Source organism: Erpetoichthys calabaricus, chromosome 14 (genome assembly GCF_900747795.2).
Source record: "Erpetoichthys calabaricus chromosome 14, fErpCal1.3, whole genome shotgun sequence".
In the NCBI taxonomy this organism is placed as follows: domain Eukaryota; kingdom Metazoa; phylum Chordata; class Cladistia; order Polypteriformes; family Polypteridae; genus Erpetoichthys; species Erpetoichthys calabaricus.
Window position 1 is genome coordinate 47,366,973 of NC_041407.2, and position 26,498 is coordinate 47,393,470.

Sequence of the window (26,498 nt, forward strand, 5' to 3'; positions counted from 1 at the left end):
TGCAACTGGGAAGATAGCATATATCACAGTGGCAGACTTTCTCTCAGCCTCGCTAAATCCACTAGGCTATGCCAATGCCCCAAACTCCCTGCGTCCCTGACTTGAATGAAGTAGATTTAAGGTTGTTACATTACAAAAAACCCATCTATGTCGGCCACTGCTTTGGTCAGGAATGCTATGGATTTCTTGGTATCTGCTGGATGCGTACCCTCAACTACCCCATGTGTTATGCCTCTCATTAAAGAAAGCAAACAGAGTTCCAAAATACCTCAAAAATGCCCACTATTGGGGATAGAACAATCAAACCCTGGCTGGTAACAAAAGGGCAATCACAGATCCTTTATAAATAAAAGATGTATTATCACAGAATGGTCTGTGACACAAAAAGCTCCAAGGAACACAAAAAACACAGAAGGAGTCGCCTTCAATAATTAGGCAATTCAGAGGCAAACAAGTTCCAATTCACAAATTCCAAGAATGATAAAAAAAGCACGGTGATTAATACCTAGCAAGTCAATAATCAAAAAGATGCAATGAATTATCAGAGAACTCACCAACATTAAATATGCATTAATGAACAGAAAGGGACTGGGGTATTCCTCAGCCTTTGTAGTGCTAAGGGCGATCACTTGACAGTGATGGGCAGGTGGCCCCGCCCTTTGGGGAACCACCCACAAAACACAAGGAACACAACAGAAAATACATATACATATAGAAAAATATATACAGTATACATATATAGACATATAGCCATGGAACAAATATATAGAAATATAACAAATACAGAAAAATATATAAAACAATATTTTATTTATTATTTAATTAATTATTTAATACTGTGAAAGAGTGCATGCTTTGCTTTGGTACATTAAACGTGGTGAGAGTGGGCAACAAATAAGCAGTAAATGAGTAAAGAAAAATTTACTATGTAGGTCGAGTAAAACCTGAGACCAACTGTCTTAATGATCTTTAGGACATGGAATGTTCTGTTCTTGTCCATTTCAACTGCTGGGCACAGTTTTCAATGCTGTATGCTCATTGTAAGCTCTGAGCTGATAACATCATGGATGGCCAGCATGACAATGACCACACAATACCACAAGGAAGACCCTCTCTGCTACATTCTGTGAATCTTAACAATTGATAAGCACTTGAGAATTTGGTGGTAATCCTTGTGAAAGGCAAAGGGTCTCAAACTGGGATACAAATATTAACTTTCCTACTGGTTGAAGATGGAGGTCCTCAGTATTGGCCCTGACTGGATGCAGCGGGTATTAATTTTCACTGCCACTTGCCCATTAAAGAGACTGTTTTGTACTCTTTACTGAACTTGAACAATTTAAAAAAATGGTAAAAGAAAAAGCTTTCTCAACAAACCTTGACAGATACTGAATAATGTTCTTAGAAATAACATACATAATGGTTTCACACAAGTCAACGCTGGCAGAGACCAATTGAAAGGTTATGTGCTTCTAGCAGGTGGTCACTGAAGGAGTTGAGGGTTACTTTTGTGAAAAAACACATTTCATTCCATATAGTAATGGTCCAGCTCTTTAGCATTTAAATTGGTTCATTTTTTATGATCAAATGTTTATTCATGAAGAAAATAACAGCCATGAAGTCAAAAATTAACAATCAAGATACATAGTAAAACAGCCCACCACTTAACACATCCAACCTAAACTGCCATGTAAAACAGTTCTCTAAATGATCAAGTCATCAATGTCCAAGCAGACCAGGGAGACAGGAGACAAGAAGCCCAAACACAGAGAACAGATACTGCAAAAGGGAAAATGAATACTGAAAACATGATTTTGACCGTCAGCCAACCAGTTCCCAACTAAACACAAAGTGGACTGCCAGTTCTCAATACTGGGGACCAGGTGATCCCTTGATCCATGCTGCTGATTGCAGGGGTTATTTTGTCCTCTAGGAGTAGACATGGCAATTACAATTGCAGGAGAGTTCCTTAGTGAGAGCTGTCAGCGGGTGGGCCTTTTCTTTGGTGCTTCTGAAGGTGCACAGAAGACTCTTGGGGTGCTCAGCCTGTTCCCTTACTTATTTAATCTTTTATAGATAGATAGATAGATAGATAGATAGATAGATAGATAGATAGATAGATAGATAGATAGATAGATAGATAGATAGATAGATAGATAGATAGATAGATAGATACTTTATTAATCCCAGGGGGAAATTCACATACTCCAGCAGCAAAAAATATTAAATTAAAGAGTAATAAAAAAAAAAATGCAGGTAAAAAATAGACAATAACTTGAATAATGTTCAACGTTTACCCCCTCTGGTGGAATTGAAGAGTCGCATAGTTTGGGGGAGGAATGATCTTCTCAGTCTGTCAGTGGAGCAGGACAGTGACAGCAGTCTGTCGCTGAAACTGCTCCTCTGTCTGGAGATGACACTGTTTAATGGATGTAGTGGATTCTCCATAATTGATAGGAGCCTGCTGAGTGCCCGTTGCTCTGCTACGGATGTCAAACCGTCCAGCTCTATGCCAACAATAGAGCCTGCCTTCCTCACCAGTTTGTCCAGGCGTGAGGCATCCTTCTTCTTAATGCTGCCTCCCCAGCACACCACTGCGTAGAAGAGGGCACTCGCCACAACCATCTGATAGAACATCTGCAGCATCTTACTGCAGATGTTGAAGGATGCCAGTCTTCTAAGGAAGTACAGGCGGCTCTGTCCTTTCTTGCACAGAGAATCAGTATTGGCAGTCCAGTCCAATTTATCGTCCAGCTGCACTCCCAGGTATTTATAGGTCTGCACCCTCTGCACACAGTCACCTCTGATGATCACGGGGTCCATGAGGGGCCTGGGTCTCCTAAAATCCATCACCAGTTCCTTGGTTTTGCTGGTGTTCAGTTGTAGGTGGTTTAAGTCGCACCATTTAACAAAGTCCTTGATGAGGTTTCTATACTCCTCCTCCTGCCCACTCCTGATGCAGCCCACGATAGCAGTGTCGTCAGCAAACTTTTGCACGTGGCAGGACTCCAAGTTATATTGGAAGTCCGATGTATATAGGCTGAACAGGACCGGAGAAAGTACAGTCCCCTGCGGCGCTCCTGTGTTGCTGACCACAATGTCAGATCTGCAATTCCCGAGACACACACACTGAGGTCTGTTTGTAAGTTAGTCCACGATCCATGCCACCAGGTATGAATCTACTCCCATCTCTGTCAGCTTGTCCCTAAGGAGCAGAGGTTGGATGGTGTTGAAGGCGCTAGAGAAGTCTAGAAACATAATTCTTACAGCGCCACTGCCTCTGTCCAAGTGGGAGAGGGATCGATGTAGCATATAGATGATGGCATCTTCCGCTCCCACCTTCTCCTGGTATGCGAACTGCAGAGGGTCGAGGGCGTGTTGGACCTGTGGCCTCAGGTGGTGAATCAGCAGCTGCTCCATGGTCTTCATCACATGTGATGTTAGAGCGACAGGCCGGAAGTCATTCAGCTCACCAGGACGTGATACCTTTGGGACTGGGGTGATGCAAGATGTTTTCCAAAGCCTCGGGACTTTCCCCTGTTCCACGCTCAGGTTGAAGATGCGCTGTAGAGGACCCCCCAGCTCTGATGCACAGACCTTTTGGTCTTTTCTTCTTCTTTCAGCTGCTCCCATTAGGGGTTGACACAATGGATCATCGTCTTCCATATCTACCTCTGCATCTTGTTCTGTTACACCCATCATCTGCATGTCCTCTCTCACCACATCCATAAACCTTCGCTTAGGCCTTCCTTCTTTCCTCTTCCCTGGCAGCTCTATTCTTAGCATCCTTCTCCCAATATACCCAGCCTCTCTCCTCTGCACATGTCCAAACCAATGCAATCTCGCCCCTCTGACTTTGTCTCCCAACCATCCAACATGAGCTGACCATCTAATGTACTAATATCTAATCCTATCCATCCTCGTCACGCCCAGTGCAAATCTTAGCATCTTTATCTCTGCTCCCTCCAGCTCTGTCTCCTGCTTTCTGGTCATTGCCACCGTCTCCAACCCATATGACATAGCTGGTCTCACTACCGTCCTGTAGGCCTTTCCCTTTCACTCTTGCTGATACCCATCTATGAAAAATCACTCCTGACACTCGTCTCCACCCATTCCACCTTGCCTGCACTCTTTTTCACCTCTCTTCCACAATCCCTGCTACTCTGAATTGTTGATCCCAAGTATTTAAACTCCTCCACTTTCACCAACTCTACTCCCTGCATCCTCACCATTCCACTGACCTCCCTCTCATTTACACACATGTATTCTGTCTTGTTCCTACTGACCTTCATTCCTCTCCTTTCTAGAGCATATCTCCACCTCTCCAGGGTCTCCTCAGCCTGCTCCCCACTGTCACTACAGATCACAATGTCATCAGCAAACATCATAGTTCAAAGGGACTCCTGTCTAATCTCGTTTGTCAAACTGTCCATCACCATTACAAATAAGAAAGGGCTCAGAGCTGATCCCTGATGTAATCCCACCTCCACCTTGAATTCATCCCTCACTCCCATCGCAGACCTCACCACTGTCACACTCCCCTCGTACATATCCTGTACAACTCTTATATAAAGTGCATCCGGAAAGTATTCACAGCGCATCACTTTTTCCACATTTTGTTATGTTACAGCCTTATTCCAAAATTTTCCTCAGAATTCTACACACAACACCCCATAATGACAACGTGAAAAAAGTTTAAAAAAAAAACGAGAAATCCCATCTACATAACTATTCACAGCCTTTGCTCAATACTTTGTCGATGCACCCTTGGCAGCAATTACAGCCTCAAGTCTTTTTGAATTTGATGCCACAAGATTGGCACACATATCCTTGGCCAGTTTCGCCCATTCCTCTTTGCAGCACCTCTCAAGCTCCATCAGGTTGGATGGGAAGCGTCGGTGCACAGCCATTTTAAGATCTCTCCAGAGATGTTCAATCGGATTCAAGTCTTGGCTCTGGCTGGGCCATTCAAGGACATTCACAGAGTTGTCCTGAAGCCACTCCTTTGATATCTTGGCTGTGTGCTTAGGGTTGTTGTCCTGCTGAAAGATGAACCGTCGCCCCAGTCTGAGGACAAGAGCACTCTGGAGCAGGTTTTCATCCAGGATGTCTCTGTACATTGCTGCAGTCATCTTTCCCTTTATCCTGACTAGTCTCCCAGTTCCTGCCACTGAAAAACATCCCCACAGCATGATGCTGCCACCACCATGATTCACTGTAGGGATGGTATTGGCCTGGTGATGAGTGGTGCCTGGTTTCCTTCAAATGTGACGCCTGGCATTCACACCAAAGAGTTCAATCTTTGTCTCATCAGACCAGAGAATTTTCTTTCTCATGGTCAGAGTCCTTCAGGTGCCTTTTGGCAAACTATTGGCGGGCTGCCATGTGCCTTTTACTAAGGAGTGGCTTCCGTCTGGCCACTCTACCATACAGGCCTGATTGGTGGATTGCTGCAGAGATGGTTGTCCTTCTGGAAGGTTCTCCTCTCTCCACAGAGGACCTCTGGAGCTCTGACAGAGTGACCATCGGGTTCTTGGTCACCTCCCTGACTAAGGCCCTTCTCCCCTGATCGGTCAGTTTAGATGGCCGGCCAGCTCTAGGAAGGTGGTTTCGAACTTCTTCCACTTATGAATGATGGAGGCCACTGTGCTCATTGGGACCTTCAAAGCAGCAGAAATTTTTCTGTAACCTTCCCCAGATTTGTGCCTCGAGACAGTCCTGTCTCGGAGGTCAACAGACAATTCCTTTGACTTGATGCTTGGTTTGTGCTCTGACATGAACTGTCAACTGTGGGACCTTATATAGACAGGTGTGTGCCTTTCCAAATCATGTCCAATCAGCTGAATTTACCACAGGTGGACTCCAATTAAGCTGCCGAAACATCTCAAGGATGATCAGGGGAAACAGGATGCACCTGAGCTCAATTTTGAGCTTCATGGCAAAGGCTGTGAATACTTATGTACATGTGCTTTCTCAATTTTTTTATTTTTAATAAATTTGCAAAAATCTCAAGTAAACTTTTTTCACATTGTCATTATGGGGTGTTGTGTGTAGAATTCTGAGGAAAAAATGAATTTAATCCATTTTGGAATAAGGCTGTAACATAACAAAATGTGGAAAAAGTGATCTGCTGTGAATACTTTCTGGATGCACTGTACTTCTCTGCCACTCCTGACTTCCTCATACAATACCACAGCTCCTCTCGAGACACCCTTCCATATGCTTTCTCCAGGTCCACAAAGACGCAATGCAGCTCCTTCTGGTCTTCTTTATACTTCTCTATCAACATCCTCAGAGCAAACATTGCATCTGTGCTGCTCTTTCTTGGTATGAAACCATACTGCTGCTCACTAATCATCACTTATGGTCTTTTATATTCCTAAAAAAAAGGACATATTTTAACATCTGTACGGTGTACTTTCCCAAAGATGAGAAAGGCTTTAATAGAGATTTGGTAGCTGCAAATTATTTAGATGTTCAATACAGCTCAATGGGCAGTCAAATCTAATCCTGCACTGTGGTGAAGAAATCATTATTTTGACTAAATTATTAAAGGCTAGAAAAGAGTTCCAGCTTTCACAGAAAAGGAAGAGACAGGACTGGAGGGGTTGTGTTTTTATTGTGGTGTGTCACACACGAGCACTTAGGAGACAGTCAACAAGCCCAGAGGTGAGCGATTTAATAACAGATGAAGGGTAGTTTGATGGTATTGATGCCTCTCTCTCTAATTTTCCAGAACCAAAGAAGACAAATAATCACTCATCGACAACAGTCCATATTCCAGAAAATGGCATTCCATCCACTTCCTCATCTTCCCCGTCATTTCCGGCTTCCAATGATGCCGTCACTTCCAGTCCTCCACTGATGACATCACTTCCTGTTTAATCATTTCCGGCAGCCACTTTCTGTATAAAAGCAACCCTCAACCCTCTGTATTTTGTCAAATGCCTGAATTATTTTGCACATTGACCATTCTTCATTGCTCCAAAGCAATATACGGGGCCAATCCCCAACTCTTTGAAGTTGTTCTTGTGACTTACATATCACAATTGGCGTAGTCGGCAAGGATTTTGAACATTGTTCCAGGATGTCAGAGAGACAAGAAATCAACGCAGTTCTGAACACGGTAGTAACCGAACTGCAACAGATGAAACTTGAGCTCGGCGATACCAGGACCAGATTGGCGGAATCGGAAGCTTGGGCCACAGCAGCAGTAAGAGCGGAAACATTGCGGTCAGTACCTCCTTTACTTACACATTTAACAGAAGGGGACGACGTTGAATCACATTTTTTGATTTTTGAGCGTATTGCTAAGCACAATGCGTGGCCGCAGACGGAATGGGCATACATTGCTGGCACCCTATCTGAAGGGGGAAGCGCAGAGGGCATATTATGACCTGACTGAAGAGCAGGCCACCAACTACGACGTTCTAAAAAATGAGGTTTTTAAATGCTACGGTGTCTCAGCAGCACAGCAGGCGAGAGAGTGGCGAGAGTGGAAATTTGACCCAGACAGAGCAATACATACACAAGTGTACAAAGTATGGGGTAAAGTGGGTAGATGGCTAAGGCCAGAGGTTAACAGTGCCCAGCGTATGGTGGAGTTGTTGACGGTCGAAACATTTATCAATGCTCTTCCCGGAAATATCGCCCAGCAAGTCCGCAAACAGGAGGTAACCTCCATGGATAATCTCGTAGAGGTGGTAGAGCCTCATTGGGCAGTCTGTAAAACGGAAGGGTCAGAATGGTTCTCGCGACCAACCCGACAGGTTCATGTACCTTATACAGAGCCCACCCACTCTAATCCCGATGTCTCCGTTCGGAAAAAAGAAAAACAGGCTTACTTTCCTCGCTGTTTCAAGTGTGGGGGGGTAGGCCATGTATTTACTGCTTGTCCTAACCCGGAACCGATGGATTGTACATTAGGCAAAGGAGAGAGGTATTGTGCTGTGATCAACCCTTTGTCTTTTCCATATATGGGAGTAGTAATCCTTAACGGATATAAAGTCACCGCAATGTTTGATTCCGGGAGTAACATATCCATTGTTGCTCGCTGTTATGTTTTACCGCGACAATGGGCCAATACTAAGATCAGTCTAAGATGTATACACAGGGAAACCCGATATTACAGAGCCGCCTGTTGTGTCATCATGGTGGAAAATGTTATGAAAACCACACTAGTGGCTGTAATGGCGGATCCACCTTATCCGGTGATACTAGGGCGCGACTGGTCTAACAATAACGCCGGTAAAACCAATATTACTCCTAGATTAAAAGAGGGCTTGGTCATGGATAGTAACAACAATTATCTGACTGTCTCCACGCCATGTATTAATTCTCTTAATCTTAATACAGATAGCGTAGCAAACGGTGATGAAGGTCCTTCAGGCACTACGAGAGACGACTCACCTCCCGTAGGACCTGAGGTGACTGAAACTCCACCCCTTGAAGTTCAGCCAGATCCCATAACTGAATTGGCTTCTCAATTTAAATGTACCCCTTCGTTATTTAAAAGAGAACAGTGGAATGATGATTCCCTAACATTTGCAAGAAATGCTGTGGTTTCAGTAAACGGGCATATGTCTGGCGACTCCATACCGCGAATGCCCTACTTTGTCATACAAAATGATTTATTGTATTGTGTGGCCGAACACGAAGGTGAAATTAGAACCTTGTTATTAATACCACGCACTTTCCGTCATCAAGTGTGTGAATTAGCACATGCCCATTTACTAGGAGCCCATTTGGGGGCCGAAAAAATGTTAGAACGGATTAAGTTCAGATTTTATTGGCCTGGGATAAACGAGGAGGTCCGACGTTTCTGTACTTCGTGTCCTGAATGTCAGATTCATCAGATTCCTAGAAGGGACCGTGCTCCTCTTATTCCTCTACCCCTGATTGATATCCCATTTGAACGAGTCGGAATTGACCTCGTAGGACCCCTTGAACCCTCATTAAGAGGACATAAATATATATTAGTCTTGGTTGATTATGCCACAGGTTTTCCTGAAGCTGTTCCATTGCGCTCAGACACTTCAAAAATAATCGCACGGGAACTTGTAGGGATTTTCGCTCGTGTGGGGATTCCCAAAGAGGTATTAACAGACCAAGGAACTCCCTTCACTTTGGAGACGTTCAGGGAGGTTGCTAGGTTACTGCAATTTAAACATCTAAAAACATCGGTCTATCACCCACAAACTGATGGGTTGGTGGAACGATTTAATCAGACACTTAAACAGATGCTGCGCAAGGTAGTTAGTGAGGATGGGAGAAACTGGGATCAGTTACTACCCCTCGTACTCTTTGCCTATAGGGAAGTCCCTCAAACCTCCACGGGTTTTTCTCCTTTTGAACTCCTTTATGGAAAACAACCCTGTGGTCTTTTGGATATGCTAAAAGAAGGTTGGGAGGAGGAGGTCCTCCCATCCTCTAATATTTTGGAATATATCGGCAATTATGCGATAGATTAAATATAATCAGACCTGTCCTCAAAGATCATCTTGAAAAAGCTCAAGCAGCGCAAGCGCGATATTATAATCACAACACTGAGTTTCTCCCGGGTGATCGTGTTATGGTGCTCGTATCTACTTCCCATTCCAAATTATTAGCTCATTGGCATGGGCCATATGAAATTAAGGAGCGAAAAGGGCTCGTCGACTATTTAGTTAAACAACCTAATTGTCGACTGAGCGAGCGGGTTTATCACATTAATTTGCTGAAACCATGGAAGGATAGAGAGGCTCCACCTCCCTCCGGACAGCCTCGCTCCCTTTTTGTGGAACATGAAACCCTTAATTTCAGATCTAATTTGTCCTGGAGACAGAGACTGGAGCTGGAAACAGCCATCCTGTCTGTACCGGAAGTAGTAAGCGAGCAACCAGGTCGCACTTCGCTGATTGAACATGACATCATTACTGACCCGGGAGTGATTGTCCGAGAACGCCCTTATAGACTTCCTGAGGCAAAGAAAACTGGAGTTGAGTTGGAAATCAGACGAATGCTAGAACTGGAAGTTATTGAAGAAAGTTTTAGTCCATGGTCTAGTCCAATCATCTTGATTCCCAAACTTGATGGGTCGTGGAGGTTCTGTAACGACTTTTGACTTCTCAATCAGGTATCTAAATTTGATGCGTACCCAATGCCTCGAGTGGATGACCTCCTCGAGAGATTGGGAAGTGCTCAGTTTCTAACTACATTTGATATGATGAAAGGGTACTGGCAAATTCCCTTAACGTCCTCTGCCAAAGAAAAAAACGCCTTTAGTACCCCTAGTGGACACTGGCAGTACAAGGTCCTTCCTTTTGGTTTGCACGGGGCTCCTGCAACTTTTCAACGTCTGGTGGATACACTGTTACGTCCTCACAATTCCTATAGTGCCGCCTATTTAGATGATGTTATCATCTATTCCAGCACATGGAAGGATCATGTACAGCAGGTTCTGGCCGTTCTCCATACACTAGTTCAAGCCGGACTTCGAATCAACCCCAAGAAATGTTTCTTTGGTTTGAACGAGGCCAAATATTTGGGTTATCTGGTGGGTGGTGGTACGGTTCAACCAGTGTTCTAAAATTGATGCCATTATTCAATGGCCCCGTCTGATTACTAAGAGGCAGGTGCAAGCTTTCTTGGGCTGAGCGAGTTACTACCGTCGCTTTGTTCCTCGTTTTTCCGAGATAGCTATGCCTCTCACTGATTTGACAAAGAAAAGAGCTCCTTTTAAAGTGGTATGGACTGATGATACTGAAGCAGCATTTTGTGACTTAAAATCGGCCCTTACTTCAGCACCTATTTTGAAATCCCCTGACTTTTCCTTTTATTCTCCAGACCGATGCATCGGACACAGGATTGGGTGCCGTGTTGAGCCAATGCATCGATGGTGCTGAACACCCCGTGATGTACCTTAGCCGGAAACTGTTGGACCGGGAGACCAGATATGAGGCGGTGGAACAAGAGGCTCTGGCTATTAAGTGGGCTGTGACACAACTTCGTTACTACCTATTGGGACGGGAATTTACTCTTGTGACAGTGGATGGCTCTGAATCGGGAGTCAAATCCTCGTGTCACTAGGTGGTTTCTGGAATTACAACCTTACAGGTTCAGAGTCACTTATCGTTGAGGTTCTCTTCAGGCCAACGCTGATGCTCTCTTCCGTACCTACGACCTCTCGGTGCAGGCCACCCGACCCGATGTGTCTGGGCTGGGGGTGGGGTGGGGGTCATGTCACACACGAGCGCTTAGGAGACAGTCAACAAGCCCAGAGGTGAGCGATTTAATAACAGATGAAGGGTAGTTTGATGGTATTGATGCCTCTCTCTCTAATTTTCCAGAACCAAAGAAGACAAATAATCACTCACCGACAACAATCTGTATTCCAGAAAATGGCGTTCCATCCACTTCCTCATCCTCCCTGTCACTTCCGGCTTCCAATGATGATGTCACTTCCGGTCCTCCACTGATGACATCACTTCCTGTTTAATCATTTCCGGCAGCCATTTTCTGTATAAAAGCAACCCTCAACTCTCTGTATTTTGTCAAATGCCTGGATTATTTTGCACATTGACCATTCTTAATTGCTCCAAAGCAATATATGGGGCCAATCCCCAAAGTTGTTCTTGTGAATTACTTATCACAGGTGGCCTAAGGCACGTTAGTAATAATTGACCTAAGCTAGAAGGGAAACCAAAACGCTCACCCTGTGGAAAGCTGGTACTTGTAATCAGTACGGAATTTGGAGTTCCTTGATTCTGTCTTTGACTCAACTGAATTGAAAATAAATATCAATACTTTCCTTGAACAGACTGTGCTAAAAACAGAAGCTTCATTGGAGGATGCTCTTCTTCAAATCTTCCACAGAAATGAGGTGTCCATTACCATTAATTTGCTTTGACCTCTTATCTTCAAAATATAATTTCAAGATACAATTATTATGAAAAGATGTGTGGAGCTTCCACTACATGGTCTACCTAGCCTAAAGGCAGAATCGCATCTAAGGCCAGGTCTAAAATAATGAATAATGTTAAAAATGGTTTCAATGGAATATCTAATAGTCATGTCAGTGGTAATGTCTTCTTCATGGAGAGAAAAGATGGGGCCCTTGGGCCATGTACTGATTATTATAATTTTTATTTAAATTATCTGTAAAGACTCATTATCCCTTTCCTCTATCTCATTCATTCTGAATCAGGTCACGGAGTCCAAACTTAATCTGAAGACTGTTTATAGTCTATTAGAATTACAGGCAGTGTTGAGTGAAAAAGAAACTATAAGTATCTGGTGATGTCTTATGATCTTGCAACTCTACCTGTTGTTTTTCAGTCTTTTGTTAATATTTTTTAAAGATTCTTGGCATCTGTACCTTTTTCTATATTGCCAACATCTGGATTTCTTTCCACACATTTTGAAGCATGTTTCTTAAGTGCTCACTCGTCTTTTAAAAAAAAACAAAAAAAAACACTTTATTCATTAAATTGAAAAAAGTGAGTTTAGTAAGTTCTCACTAGTTTTTGAAACTAACTTATCAAACTAAGGCTTCAGTCAGTGAGACTCACTGCAAGATAAATCCCCACTTAAAACTGCCAATTAACATAATATGCACATTTTCAGGGGAGGAAAGACAATCAGATTACCCAGAGAAAAATCCTCAAAGACACTTTAAACTATCTCATAATTGACAAAAAGGTGTAACCTTCCCAACTAACAGATTCCAGGTAATAAGGCTTAGCCGGAAAGTCTTGTCAAGCTGAAGAGGAGTGCAGTGTAATCTGGCAAACACAATTGGCAAAACCAGGTGAAAGTGAATTTTACAGACTGTGCAGCTTTTAAATTCCCATAGGAAAATAACCTTGAGTTTGCAATAATGATGTCTGCACTATTTTCTGTGCGTTTTGAGGAACTGTTAAAATGTCAGCATACTCTGCTAATGAAGATGAAAACAAGTAAGCCAGGTGTTGTGTGCACACAGGGAGGGGAGCGCTGCAGCCTTTTATTAGACATTTTATTTTCAAATAGAAATCCGCCGAGTTGTTGCTTTTTTTTTTTTTTCCCCTACTCTGTTGTAAACACTTCTGCTCAGTTGAAACCTTGGACAATGGCAAGCAGTCTTTCATTCACTCTTTGCTTTGTAAAAACTAAATGCAGTTTCATGGAGATTTGTCTCTTAGCTGCTGGGCACTTGCAAAAGAAACCCGTCTCCGACAAGAGATTGTTTTCTTTTGATTTTTCAATTAAGGATGCTGTATGTATAAAGTTTGCAAATTATGTAAAGACGACATCTGGGAAATGTCAAATAGGACTATATGAAGACTTTAACAAAGCCCAAAGTTGTATAATTATTTGCACTGCTTGTATTTGATTCTATTAGGTAGGATTCAAATTATTGTGATTTTTAAGTAAAAGCTTAAAGGTCTTGACTTTAGATTGTCATTTCTTGTCTAACTGCAGTTCTTTAAAGACACAAGATGATGCTCTTCAGAAGTCCTCTTTTTAGTGGTAAACTGGGTTGAAGTAAAGGAGTAAAAGACAGTCCCAGTCAATGAGCAGCCAACTATTAGAGGTCCTAGGGTTCAAAATGTGGGGTTCATTTTGACATTTCTTTTTATACCTCATTGGAAAAAAAAATAAAAAAATAAAAGAACACAAAAGGTTAGTTGGTACCTTCGTGTTTGGTCAGCTGATAAAACAATAAAACAGGCTAACTGCTCTACAAAACTAGTTGACAAAGATGATCCAGACACTCCAGTCAGTGTCCTTTTCTCATTCCATGAAGGCAAAAAAAATGTATATGCCAGGATACATCGGGGAGAGTAGCGAGAAGCAAGGACAAGGCAGCTGCCCCTTCTGGTCACATTTCTTCTCAGACAAATAAAAGCAAGACTTTGTCGATATAAATAAAACCAAAATTGTGCAGATATTATACAATATAAAAAATGACTCGACAACATGTCAGGAAAAATATACTATTCTGTTTACCAGAACCCTTGATGAGATCTTTGCATGCTAACTAAACTAGAACTTGGGTGGGAGTTTGATATTACCACTGCCTCAAGTATAAGAAAAGGTGATGAACAAACTTGTTGTGATGTGAGATTTTGCATACAAGTTGATAAATATTTTGTACTAGCCAAACGCCGCATAATCACGCCGCTTTTTTAATGATTTTTAAGCACAGGGGAAAAAATGAACATTTGAAAAATCCGTAATTTAATAAACCACCAAGAAAAGTAACATTGCAATAATGCACGCTACGAACCAACATACAACATGGTTCAGTACGCACTGCCTGCTCATGTGCCCGCCCCCAACTCCTCACCTGAGTCGCCTTTGTCTCTGCCACCTTGTCTTTTCATTGTTCTTTGCAGTTCCGGCTGCTTTTCTACATACTGTATAATCCACCAAGTCACCCGACCATGGTAGTAGCGAGGGGGGGGAGGGTTAGTGTGTACAAAGGGCAGGGACGTAATCAGTGCGAGCATATAACCCGCACTTACTGGGAACAATTGCAAGCCCCGGTCCCCATCACTAATGGAGTACAACAGCTTACCCACGTCTCTCGGCACCAGGTAGACACATGTTGATCCATTCAGTGTAGCGCGCGTGCAGTACCGGACATCCAAGGGCATCACAGACCTGTTATTGCTCAATTTCACGTGGCTGAAAGCCACTTTTCCCTCTAAGAAGTTGGATGCTGACCGCTGTTGGGTCGCGTAAGTATTTAGCAGGCGGGAGTCTCATTCATTTTCTGAATTAACCAGACAAAATCGCTCCACCAACAACAGAATCGAGAAAGAGCTATCAATCTGTCAATCCTCTCCGTGTCCGGGCCGGGTGAGGTTTCCTGTGTTGAGTCAAATTAAGCGAAAGGCTCCACACCTGGTGGTGCCCTTCCATCAATTCCTTTAAGTTTCAGCTTTGCAACCATACTCCCACCCCCCCACCACCCCCCGGAACCCAAAGACTTTGTTTACCCAGTTGGCCACCCGGCGGGTCATGGGAATGACGCCGCCGGATCGCCTGTCGGCATCGTTTATGGTCAAAACTACGACAGTATGTGACCGTTTTCGAACCTCCGACTTTTGTTCTTGATTAATGAAAACATTCTTGGCAAATGCTTTCGTTCTCGCTCAAATTGTTGTCGGGCGTGTGCCATGGTCGGCTGCTTAGTGAATTGTTGGCGGGCGTGGATCTGTGAGTTATCATCGTATCCCATGGTCTTAGCGTTGGTGGGCGGGTCTCTGTGAGTTGGCAGGCGTGGCTATGCCGTGCGTATCCCATGGTTGTCTTGCTTGTTCTGTCGGCTTAGTGAATTATATATGTCTTTATTTGTAATTTAGGCAAAGCAAGGAACTGGCTTGTATTAGAAGCCTTTAAGTACCATGACATCCTATTGGCTCTAGGGGCTGGACAGAAAACCAATAAATTTTCTCACTCCCTCACCCTCTCTCTTTCTCTTACCAAACTGCTGAATGACCATCTGACACCATGAACTGGAAAGGACAACACAATGAAGAGCACAGCTCGGCAGCCATATTGAGACAGGCATGCGGCCTGTTCTGAAGAAAGCTGACCACCAATGATGCCTTAATTAGAGACATTTTTAAGTAACTAACAAGTCTGTGTGCCGCCTGAAACTACACATCACCATTTATCAGGTTGTATGGTTGCCAATATTCAAATGCACTTTGCATATTGTTATTTATGGATATTATCAATAATACATTGTTTAAATTGTAACTTAACTCCTGCTTGGCTTTTACTACACCTAATTGCCTGAGGTTACAGATGTAGAAGGGAAGGTGGGGAGAAGTCATATACTATAATACCTTATAAACAGTGGTAAGTCTGTGAGATTTGAGGCATTCTGACAAAGGCTATATTAATAATACAAAAGGGGAAAGTAGAGTAAAATATTGCTCTACAAAGACAAAACAAACCTATAACGTAGATCTGACTTATGCAGTAGTAATCTCAAATATTTCAGATGGGGAAGACAGAATTTTCAAGGTAAGGTAGTAATATTCACTATTCGTGGTGCCGGAGAGTTGCCTGTGGATTAGCAACTGCAAGTAAAAGTTTCACTGTACATGTGACAACACTGACCTATGAACCCTACAAAATGACAGCTCACTACACTTCTTTGAAGAAGCCCGAGCTGTACTGGCCTGAGGCTCTGCTCCACATTGCACATGAGAGAAAGGGAGAAGCAGAGAGAGTCAAACTTGGACAAATGAAGACTGGTTTAATAAACAACTCGTAGAGGTCACATTGCATACAAATTACTGTTTCTTGGATATTTTAATATTCTGCTTAAATTGTTTGTCAGCGAAGCAAGAGCTCCAGTGCAAATGTTTCTTTGCAATAAATACCCCAAACAAAACAGGATCACAATAAAATATCCATAAAATAGGTTTTATTTGAAGATTTCTCACATCAATAGACTTTTTATATTACATTTTCTTAATGTTAAAAATGGAAAGTAATTTAAAATTGCAGCTGAAGAAATGAGGTACACTTTGACTTTCATCCATAAAACAATATAAACAGCAATGGAAAATTTCAGACAGTAAAAAAATAAAACAGAAAATCAAGAAATTCAATATACATTTAAGAGAATTATACTCAATGGTACATTCAACTCTTATGTAATCTTTTAAATAAACTCCTTGCCCACTACTAGCACAGGTTTCAATGACAATTTCCTGCAAATAAAATGCCCACAAGTCTATGCAATACTAACATTAGAGCCACACAATCAATTCTTGGTGCAACTGAAACTCTTTGAAATAACAGAAAATTCCTAAACGTGTACAGTATGGCAGCGCGGACGCTGACTAAACCCGTCTCCTTAGCGGTATACTCATTTAATTGAACATTTTCCTTTATTAAAATCCAACATACACTGGCTGTTCAAATCGGTGTTTTGCAAGGTGTATTACAAGCTGCATGTTAATAACCTTGTGACCAAGTTATGAAATCACAGCAGAGGAAATCACAGTGTCAAAAAAGCCCAGGACTTTTATTAAAAGTCTTTAATTTCTTAAATGTTTCTGTATCTTACATTAAGTCAAACAGAGACAATAAGCCATGTGTGCTGTATGTAGCGCTAAAGAAACACATTTTTTGCTGCTAACATAACCTTTTCTTAAACACCAATCAGGGAAAAAAGCTCAAAGTTATGTGCTATTTTACAATTATTATTATTGTTGTTTTTACACACCGAGTTATTAGCAAGTAATGAAATATGGAAAGTGGCTGGATTTTAACCTTCCTGGATCTTTTTCTTTTCCAATTGTTTGGTTTAATCTAACAGTCCACTGAAGGCCAGTATGCAAAGAAAGCATGGACTTCAAAGTGTGACGTCAGACATCCATGAGTTTCATTTTAGTATTATCTCCCACTTGCTCCTCAGTGTTTCTGCCTGAACTCCAACAGGCAGCCAATGCAGATAGAGGAAATACATCAAGGAAGTAATAAAAATATATATATTGAGAGAAACAAGCAAGGTGACAACCAACAACCAAAATCCCAGCACTGTCATCATACGTAATTCGTTCTTGGACAAAATCCTGCATCTGTTGACAACCCAAACATATAATTAAGGAGCGATTAGCCAATAAAGAGCAGCAGGCATAGGAGGGGTCCTGAAAAAGAGTGGCTATGCCAGGATACCATGCCTTCATAATGTTGACAAAGCCACCATGCAGATTGCACCCATCTCTCACTTGAATACAATGTAAAACTGTAAAAATGTGCATTTTACATTTTCAACTGGGCATTAATATAAATGACAAAGAAAACAACTATGAAGCACATAATAACAAATAGCTAGGCTTTCATATTTCGATAAAAACAAGAGTGCTGTGGTCCACAAAGCTTTTCTGCAAATCAGTGAAATAAAATCTTGGTATTATTTGACGAAATTAACAGTCAAGTGAAAACATTTGGAAGAGAGATGCCAATATACCGAAGAAACCCTTTCAAGGAAAAGTGCTTGTTGTCTAAAGAGCATCGACAGACCTTCTGATACTCCCACTGGCCTCTAAAGTGTTACTTTATCTCCGAGACAAACTTCAACTGTGCTTCAGAACAAAGCAAATAAACATAATATGCTACAAAACAAATTGCAGACTAAGTATTGTGCAAGTCTCAACAGTCTCCCATAAAATTGTATTTAATAAGTCACTTGCATTTCATTAGCAGGCCATTGCACTCGACTACTGCACATCTCATTCTGGGTAAGCAATCAGCAGAAAAAAAAGCACATCTTATTTGTGGCAAACATACTTGCTTACAAGTGACCACAAATAGATTCTACTAAACCAATTTAATGATATATAGCTTTACTGGCATGCATATACAACAAAATAGGAGGAACAAGAGGTTAGATTAGTTTGACCTATCTGATCTACCTGTTGAACTGATGATCGACCACAATGATCAGATTATTTTAGAACTTAGGATACTACTAAAAACCAGGAGTAAGAACATAAGATAAAAAAAAAAAAAAAAAATTCAGTGTAACAGAGTATACAAAAATAGAACTGCATAATAAAAAAGAGCCATGAAGACTGCCAAGCAAATGCTGGTGCCCCCCAAAGATCAAATGTATAACTGCAGTAATAGTTTCAATCCTAAGGGTTATCAATAGTTCTGTAATCTGGGATATCTCCCCATTTTATATCATACAAGATTCCAACTATCAGGCGATGACTTTCCAAGTTTAAAGAAAAGCAGAGTCCATAGCCATCTGCGTGTAATCTACGCGGCCCGGATGCCAATATGAGTCATGATTGAGAAGAGACGCCAGTGCACAAAACACTTTTACCCATTTCAGTGTAAATTACAAAACGGTGCATCAGCACATGCTAATTATTCTGTTTTGACTGACCACAAATGAACAAAGGCATACAAATCACGGACTAAAAAAAAAAAGAATGTTAAGAGCCCTAAACTACTTAAGAAACTGGAAGTTATGAGTGTGAATTGCATAAAAAAATTCACATTAATTATCAAAATGTTCACTTCACTTTAATTCTCTAGCATTCTGAGCCACCCGATAGATTTTATGTACTGCTGGTACAACTCATTTCAGAACACGTACTTAGAGAAGACACCCATCAATTCTTCTTATGAAGCCACAATAACTTATCTTTTTGAGTGATGAAAATAAAACATTAAAAAACTACAAAAGAAAAGGGAAAGTATAAAAAGGCAGGTGGACATTTAAGACAGCTCAAAGGCCAGGCAACGCAGTTTGGCAGAGACAGAAAGGCTCTAGTAATTGCCAAGAACGTGTAGATGTGGATTCAGAAGCGTCAGATGAAGCTAATGCAGGCTCACGTGATGATGCATTCATATTTAAAAGAATTCGCTACACATACAACTCTGATGGAAATTGGAGATGGTATTGAAAAAACAGCATAGAAGTGATCGACAACATGATATGTTGTGAATAAGCTACAAGGAAACAAATATTGAAAGTCTGATGAATGATCTTTCCTGTGTAAGTACATGAGAGTCAAGAAGGAATTACAAAAAGCTGTGGGAAAGATTAAGAAATTAAACTGGATGGAGAAAACAGCTTGTACTTTATGGGGAAAAAAATAGTGTTACAATTACAAAGTAGATGGTGACAATGTAGAACAGTCAGAACAAACATTTAAAAACTGGTGAATAGCGGAGTGGTTGGCATGAAAACCTGCAATGCCTTAACATTACATTTAGACAAGCTAAGCTTTAAATGGGCCTATTTATTTTTCCAAGGCCGTTAGTGTTACAGAGTAACAACTGTAATGCACCTAGGACAAAATTAACAATAACATTTTATGTCATAAATTCTTGTGAAACACATCAAATAGAAAATCTGTTTGGATATCAGTTTTACTTAAAATAAATTGGAATGAAAGAAAAGAGAAAAACAGAAGTCCCGTAAGAATCTGTTATGTATTTTATGAGTTCGTATTTCATACACATGCAGAAGGGTTTTACAGCCACATACAATGGTTGATTCTCACAAGATTTTCTTTCATGCTGCAGAATGATAACGTGTCCTCACCATTACACTTGACTTTCTGAAAGACCATGACAATTTAGGCCTCACTATTGCCTGAGTTGCAGTGCCTTAATATTTGTACAACTTTTCAAAAATTAAAAAAAAAAAAAAAAAAAAAAAAAAAATGGGTACAAAACAGAAAATGGTTCATGCATTTGGGTTGATACTAGTAAGAAAACACACTCAAAATGGGGTCTACTGAGATGTATCTAGAATGAAAAAGAGTAGAAAAAATAATTTAAATTAAAATAGAAATCTGGTCAACAATTACTATATTCCTATAACTTACTGGCCACAAGATTCCATGAAGAATACGATGTTAAAACAAACGGGCTTCTTTAGGCTGTTCAGTACACCATGCACCTAATGCTAAACTGGATAACGAAGACTGCCTAACACAGGTCAAGAAAACATGCTTTTTAGTCTCTTATTCTCAATATTGATTTTTGTGTGTATGCATGCAAATTAAACTTGTAACAGATCAATTTTTATAAACTTCAGAGATAAACATTTGTGTTAGAGCGAAGATCTAATTTTATTAAGAAATACACACATTTTTACAGGTGCTAACCTTTAAATGTGCACATAGAAAAGATCTCCAAGAAGTAAAGAAAGGCAGATAAAACACAAATACACACAGCTCAACCAAGTTAACCAGACAGTAATGCTTGGCATACAATTGTCTTTTAACTTGGCTAAAACTTTGATAGATATACACTGTATGTATGTAATTTATATATCAATTTTGCAATCCTCCAATTCCTTACATTTCAATGGATCTCATCTGTATATGGATTACTCTTTATACACTGGAATAAAGACATGTATGCCCAACATTTTACACAGAAATTATTAGTTTGTTATGTAGATATAAAATAATGCTGAAACCCCATAGCAGGGAAAGAGCTTAAAAAGCAAGTTCTCAAAGCACTTGTTGAACCCTAATCTTACCGAGGAGCACATTACAAACAAAAACTAAATAAATAAATAAAAAGCAGTAAGATGGTATCTACTATGCGAGACCTTATTCCATGGCCCCAAACTGAAAGGTTTCTCCTAAGGCATGCACTGGGATCAAAACATTTCAAGTGTTTTCTTGATTATAGGCTTACTGAAGCTCACTTTAAATACTTACATTCCAATATTAACTCCATTAAGGCCTCTAAAACTCTGATTAAAAGGCTCCATAAAAGTTCAGTGAAGCACATTTTAATATAAAGGTGCAGCATTAAAACATTGAGGATATTTTTGATTTCAGAAGCACAAGTAAACCATCTAATGCAGTAGATACTTGTAACCACTGGAATATCTTTGGTATGTCATTAGTATCACTCAAGACAAGCACAGTTGCATCAGGTTTGCATGTGGTCCATGATAATTACTCATAATACTAGAGAAAATATTTATTTAAATAATAGAAAAATATGATAAAATATCAAATTTCATGTATGCATAACACAAAGATAAATAATACACACTTTCCCTTTTATATAACTTTTATACAAAGACTGATCTTTCCCCACAAACCACAGATTATATTTTTATATATATATATATATATATATATATATATATATATATATATTTTTATATATATATATATATATATTTTTATATATATATATATATATTACACACACACACACACATACACACACTATTGTTTCTTTTTACAATCCAAACATCCAGAGATCTCAACTTTGCATTGTCACGATATATGAAAACATTCTTTAATGTATGCATGTAGTTGGACTGAAGTATGGTACTTATTTTAATATGCTTAAAATTATGTTTAATTAATTAGGATATGGGAATGTTTAGAGCATGGTCCGAGACTGTATAAACAGAAAACAAAAAAAGGAAAATCCAAAAGGTGTGCTGTAAAGTACAAAAAGTCAACAGAGAAGAAACAGATATAGGCTCTGCCAGTAAAACATAAAAATGGTGACTAAATTAAAGTTAGCTAGCTAGATAAGACAAGGATTCACAGACAGCATGTGCAGCACATTCTCAAAACTGTTTCTACAAACAGCATTGTGTTTGATTGCCTGGAGGTAAATTTTTTCATACAATCAGTGTTGGCTTTAAGTGGTACTTCCCATGACAAAAACCTCAAACTGAAGCAGTACCCAAACAAACTGCGACAAGAAGCCATGTTTGGAAATATCATTGTGAATTCTGGTTAGATATGTTCCCCTTCTTTGAACAAGATGATCTTGAAAGGCAAATACATAATTTGTTAGTCACATATGAGTTGGTAACTGGGTTTCAACATGCCCAGAGCAATGAAAGATACATACAATCAAGGGGCTAATCATTTCCACGTGTGTGTACCAAGCACTTGGTTGGTCCCTTGTGCTGCTCCACCACCCATGGGCTGGCTGTAACCCATCACGTTGCCAGTGCCATAAAAGTTTATTCCAGCCATTTGTTGAGTCACCTAAAAATAATAAAAACAATGAATTAAAAATAATTTCAACTGAATGAGACAGGGTGCTCAGCCCTAAGCAACCAATAGTTATTAAGCATACTTAATAATACTAAGGAAAACAAATCTTCACTCACCTGCGTTATATTCCATTGGAGCTGCTGAGCCTGATGAACACCATAAATGGGCTGTGGAACAGCAGTTAGTCCTCCCATCATTCCTGATGGAGACGTCATAATGCCATTAGGGATACTCATGACTGCAGTCTGCATACTACCCATATAACCAGGGGGTGGCATGGGAATTTGATTGACGATCGCAGGAGTGGCTGTGTGAGGCATCATACCAACTGGTGGCGCCATCATTCCCCCAATCATGGCTCCTGTAGTGGCTAAAGTTGGATATTGACTGTAGCCAGCTGGGTAACCAATCTGAGCAGGGGCCATATACACACTGCCTGAGGGAGAAAGAGTCAAATAAAAACAACTAGAGCAACTAGCAAAATGCAACCAAAAATTCTCACCATGCACATAAAACATGAACAAATACCATAAGTTGTGGGTTCTTAAATTTTTTTTTTTTTTTTTGCCTTAGATATATAAAAGAATTTTTATCAACTTTCGTTGTGTCAGTGGAATTTTAGTGTCTTCTGCAATTTTTGGGTTGAACTAATGGTATGCTGGCACAGTTGATAGTATTTCAACCTCATAAATCCAGAAACCCTGTGTTCAGTCATCGTCTGTGAGGAGTTTGCACATTCAATATATCTGCCATGTCTATGTGAGTTGTCCTCCAGGTACTCCAGTTTTCTTCAGACATCCCCAAAAATATACAAGTTAAGTTAAACAGCAATTGTAAACTAACCTTTGTGTGTCAGTGTGTGCATAAATGGGACCTGTGATGAACTGGCACCTTGTCCAGGGCTATTTCTGCCTTACGCCCAGTGCTGCCAGTATAGGCTCTGGCGATAGCAATAATGAACTGGATTAGGCAGGTTTGAGAATTATATTTGTTGAGCAATATAAAATATTCCATGTATATTACTTTACTTTTTCTATTTAATATATTCTCAGTGTGATTTTAATTAATAAACCTAAATAGAATATCTAAAGAATAACTAGAACAATGCAATTTTTTGAAAGCTGATATGCTAAGATTCTCAGGTTTGGTTGACTGGATGCTCTAAATGGGCCCCAAGTTAAGTGAGTGTGCCTGGTAATTAAGTGGCTTCCCATCCAGGATTGGCTCTAGCCCTGTGTCCAATGGAAAAACTAAAGTATCAAAACACTGAAAAACATTGATTTTCTAAGTTTATGTTTATATTTATATTTAAACATGTTTATGTCAACAACTATAATTTTATGTAGCCATTATATATTTTTTTAATTAGCCAACCCCTTTATCCAAGGCAACTTACTTCCAATAAAACCAAAATATATAGTATATTCACAATGTCAAGTTTTCTTTACCCCACCAATTTAACGGAATTCATCTACCCATTTTTTGAACCTCCTTGGTTGGTGACATTAAAAAAAAAAAAAAAAAAAACACCTCACACTGTTCCATTCCATCTGAACTACTGGGGTGCTGAGGTGTCACCCGTTGCATGGCTGCACTCAGGTCCTTATCTGGGATCCTGAGGTAGTATGTCATGTGGTGAGTTTGGCAACGCACCGCTTCAGTGCATGGACCTAACCCCCTCCTCCTCCTTATTCCAACTATAGATCTTATAGATGCTGGAGGCAATCTCAAAAACAAAAGAGACCAGAAAGAAACCAAACATGAGCAGATGTACTGAAGTGCTGATGTCATCTTTGCAATTGAGACAGAAGCAGCTGGGAGTTGCTGAGAGTTTGTGTTTTCTGCGGTGTTAAGAGTTAATTAAAAAACAAATTCTACTCCTATAAACTTGGAACTCAAAACTCATCTGTTCAGGAAGGCTTTTAGCTCTACTTGACTTTATTACCCTTCTCTCAGTTTACTTCTCTGTCAAGATGCTCATGTAACCTGTGTGTGTGTGTGCTAGAACATCAATTATATTGTCTGTTTTTTTTCAGAATTCACTGTCTTAATCTTCTTTATTTATTTATTCTGTAAGTGCCTTAAGCATGGGAAAGGCGCTATATAAATAAAATGTACTATTATTATTATTATTATTACTTTAGAAGGGCTTTTTGCTTTTTTTTCGCCTGCACAAGAGCAAAAGCGGTAGGTATTTGGGGGTGCTCTTGGGAGTAGTTACTTGTTATGTGTACTCATGAGCCAGGGCAGAGAGCAGCAGTAGCTTTATTGGTAACTAAGTAAATAAGTAAGTAAGCAAGTAAGTAAATAACTGGTGTTGCAGCAATAAATAGTTAATAAGTAACAATAGTTAATAAGTACCGGAAATGATTCCTTAAAAAAATTGACTTCAAAGTAACAAAGGGTAAGGCACAGTGGTGCGTAGGTAGGCAGCCAGCATTAAGACCCAATCAGGCACAAGGGGCTGTAGGAACAGATAAGACAGTAGGAAATTAACTACCAGCAGATATTCACTATGCACATTTTTTTTTCAAGACTGAACAGGTTTTAGCAGTTAGGAAGTAGAGCAGTTAAGTAAGGCGACAATGAAAGAGTTCATTAATAGGAAGGAGTACAAACGGTGCAAATGGAGAGCTTTTAAGTAAGGAATAAGAGTAGCACTAAGTTAGGAGAACAGACAAAAAAAAAAAAAGTACAGTTAACCTCACAGAAGAACAAACAGCAGGCAGTCAAAAGGAATAAGATTACAAGAGTTTAGGGGTCCAGAAGATGTAAAATAGTGGTAGCAGCTCTATAATCTAATTTCTTTGGCTTACATTTTTTAGTTTTACCATTTATGTTTCAACATTTCATTTCAATTTTTAAAAAAGTACCAGTCTTCTATGAGGGCTACATCTGCAGGAGATGCTAGTTGATTGAGCTCAAGGTCGCTGAACTAGAGGAGTTCTAGCTGGCCTGCATTGTAATAGAGAATTGGCGGACATGGCCAAGGTGTCCTTTACAGAAATAGTGTGCACCCCTAAGGTGCGGCAGTAGGAGATTGCAGACCAGCCAGGTAGAGATAGGTGGATCACAGTCACAGGGCACAAGGTAAAAGGTGCACACTATCCGGGAGCATCATCCCCAGAATAGGAAGTGTCAAACAGTTTTCAGGTCCTTGTGGTGCTGGACCATGTCTCTGAAGATTCTGAGGTGGTAGGCAGGGATGAGAGGCCCCAACGGGCCACCTCAAAACCAGTTCCCAGAAAGGGAGAGGTAGCGATACTTGGGGACTGAAGTCATTAGGGGGATTGAAATCCTGGTTGCTACAGGGACAGAGTCTCACATGGTCTGTTGCCTTCCTGGTGCACAGGTGGGAGACCTCCTGGGAAGGGTGGATAGGCTCTTGGCCAGAGCAAGGGTGAATCCAGTTGTCATTGTCAATGTTGGAAGAAATGACATACATAAGGGTAGTCTGTCAGTTCTGCAATCTAAATGTAAAGAGTTAGGTGCCAGGCTGAGGAGCAGAACTGACAAGGAGTCTTCTCTGAATTTTTGCCTGTGTCATGCACCAGTCCATGTAAGACTGAGGAGACCAGAAGACTTAATGCATGGCTCAAGTCATGGTGCAGGATAGAAGGGTATAGGTCTATGGGGCATTGGGACTCCTTTTGGAACAGTGGGACCTGTTCCGCAGTGATGGATTACATTTGAACCAGAGGGACACCAATGTGTTGAGGAGGTATATGAGTAGGTTAGTCAAGTTTTGTTTAAACTAGGGAAAGGGAGGGGCAGGGAGTTTAGCACAGTTCAGGTTTAGAACTGTACATGGAGGAACAAACAATTGTGTAAAAATAAAAATGCATAGCAATGCAAATTCTAACCCAATGTTCAAATTTAAAAGGAGCAACACATTAAAAATTGGTTTCCTTAATGCTACAAGTATCAAAAACAAAACAAGTGAATTAGAGTTGGATGTAGAGGAGCACAATTATCGTATTCAAGCAATAACGGAAATCTAGC

At 40.5% G+C, this 26,498-nt stretch overlaps 1 protein-coding gene across 1 annotated transcript in view; it reads right to left on the reverse strand.

Annotated features, from left to right (window-relative positions):
* Positions 1-22,121: 22,121 nt before the first annotated feature.
* smap2 (small ArfGAP2) overlaps positions 22,122-26,498 on the reverse strand; it is a 46,892-nt gene continuing 42,515 nt past the window's right edge. Inside the window, exons 9-10 of the mRNA XM_028819925.2 lie at positions 22,613-22,932; positions 22,122-22,487 (exon numbers count right to left, since the gene is read on the reverse strand). Of these exons, the coding sequence (XP_028675758.1) occupies positions 22,362-22,487; positions 22,613-22,932 (446 nt within the window). The 3' untranslated portion in view covers positions 22,122-22,361. The remainder of the gene's footprint in view (positions 22,488-22,612; positions 22,933-26,498) is intronic.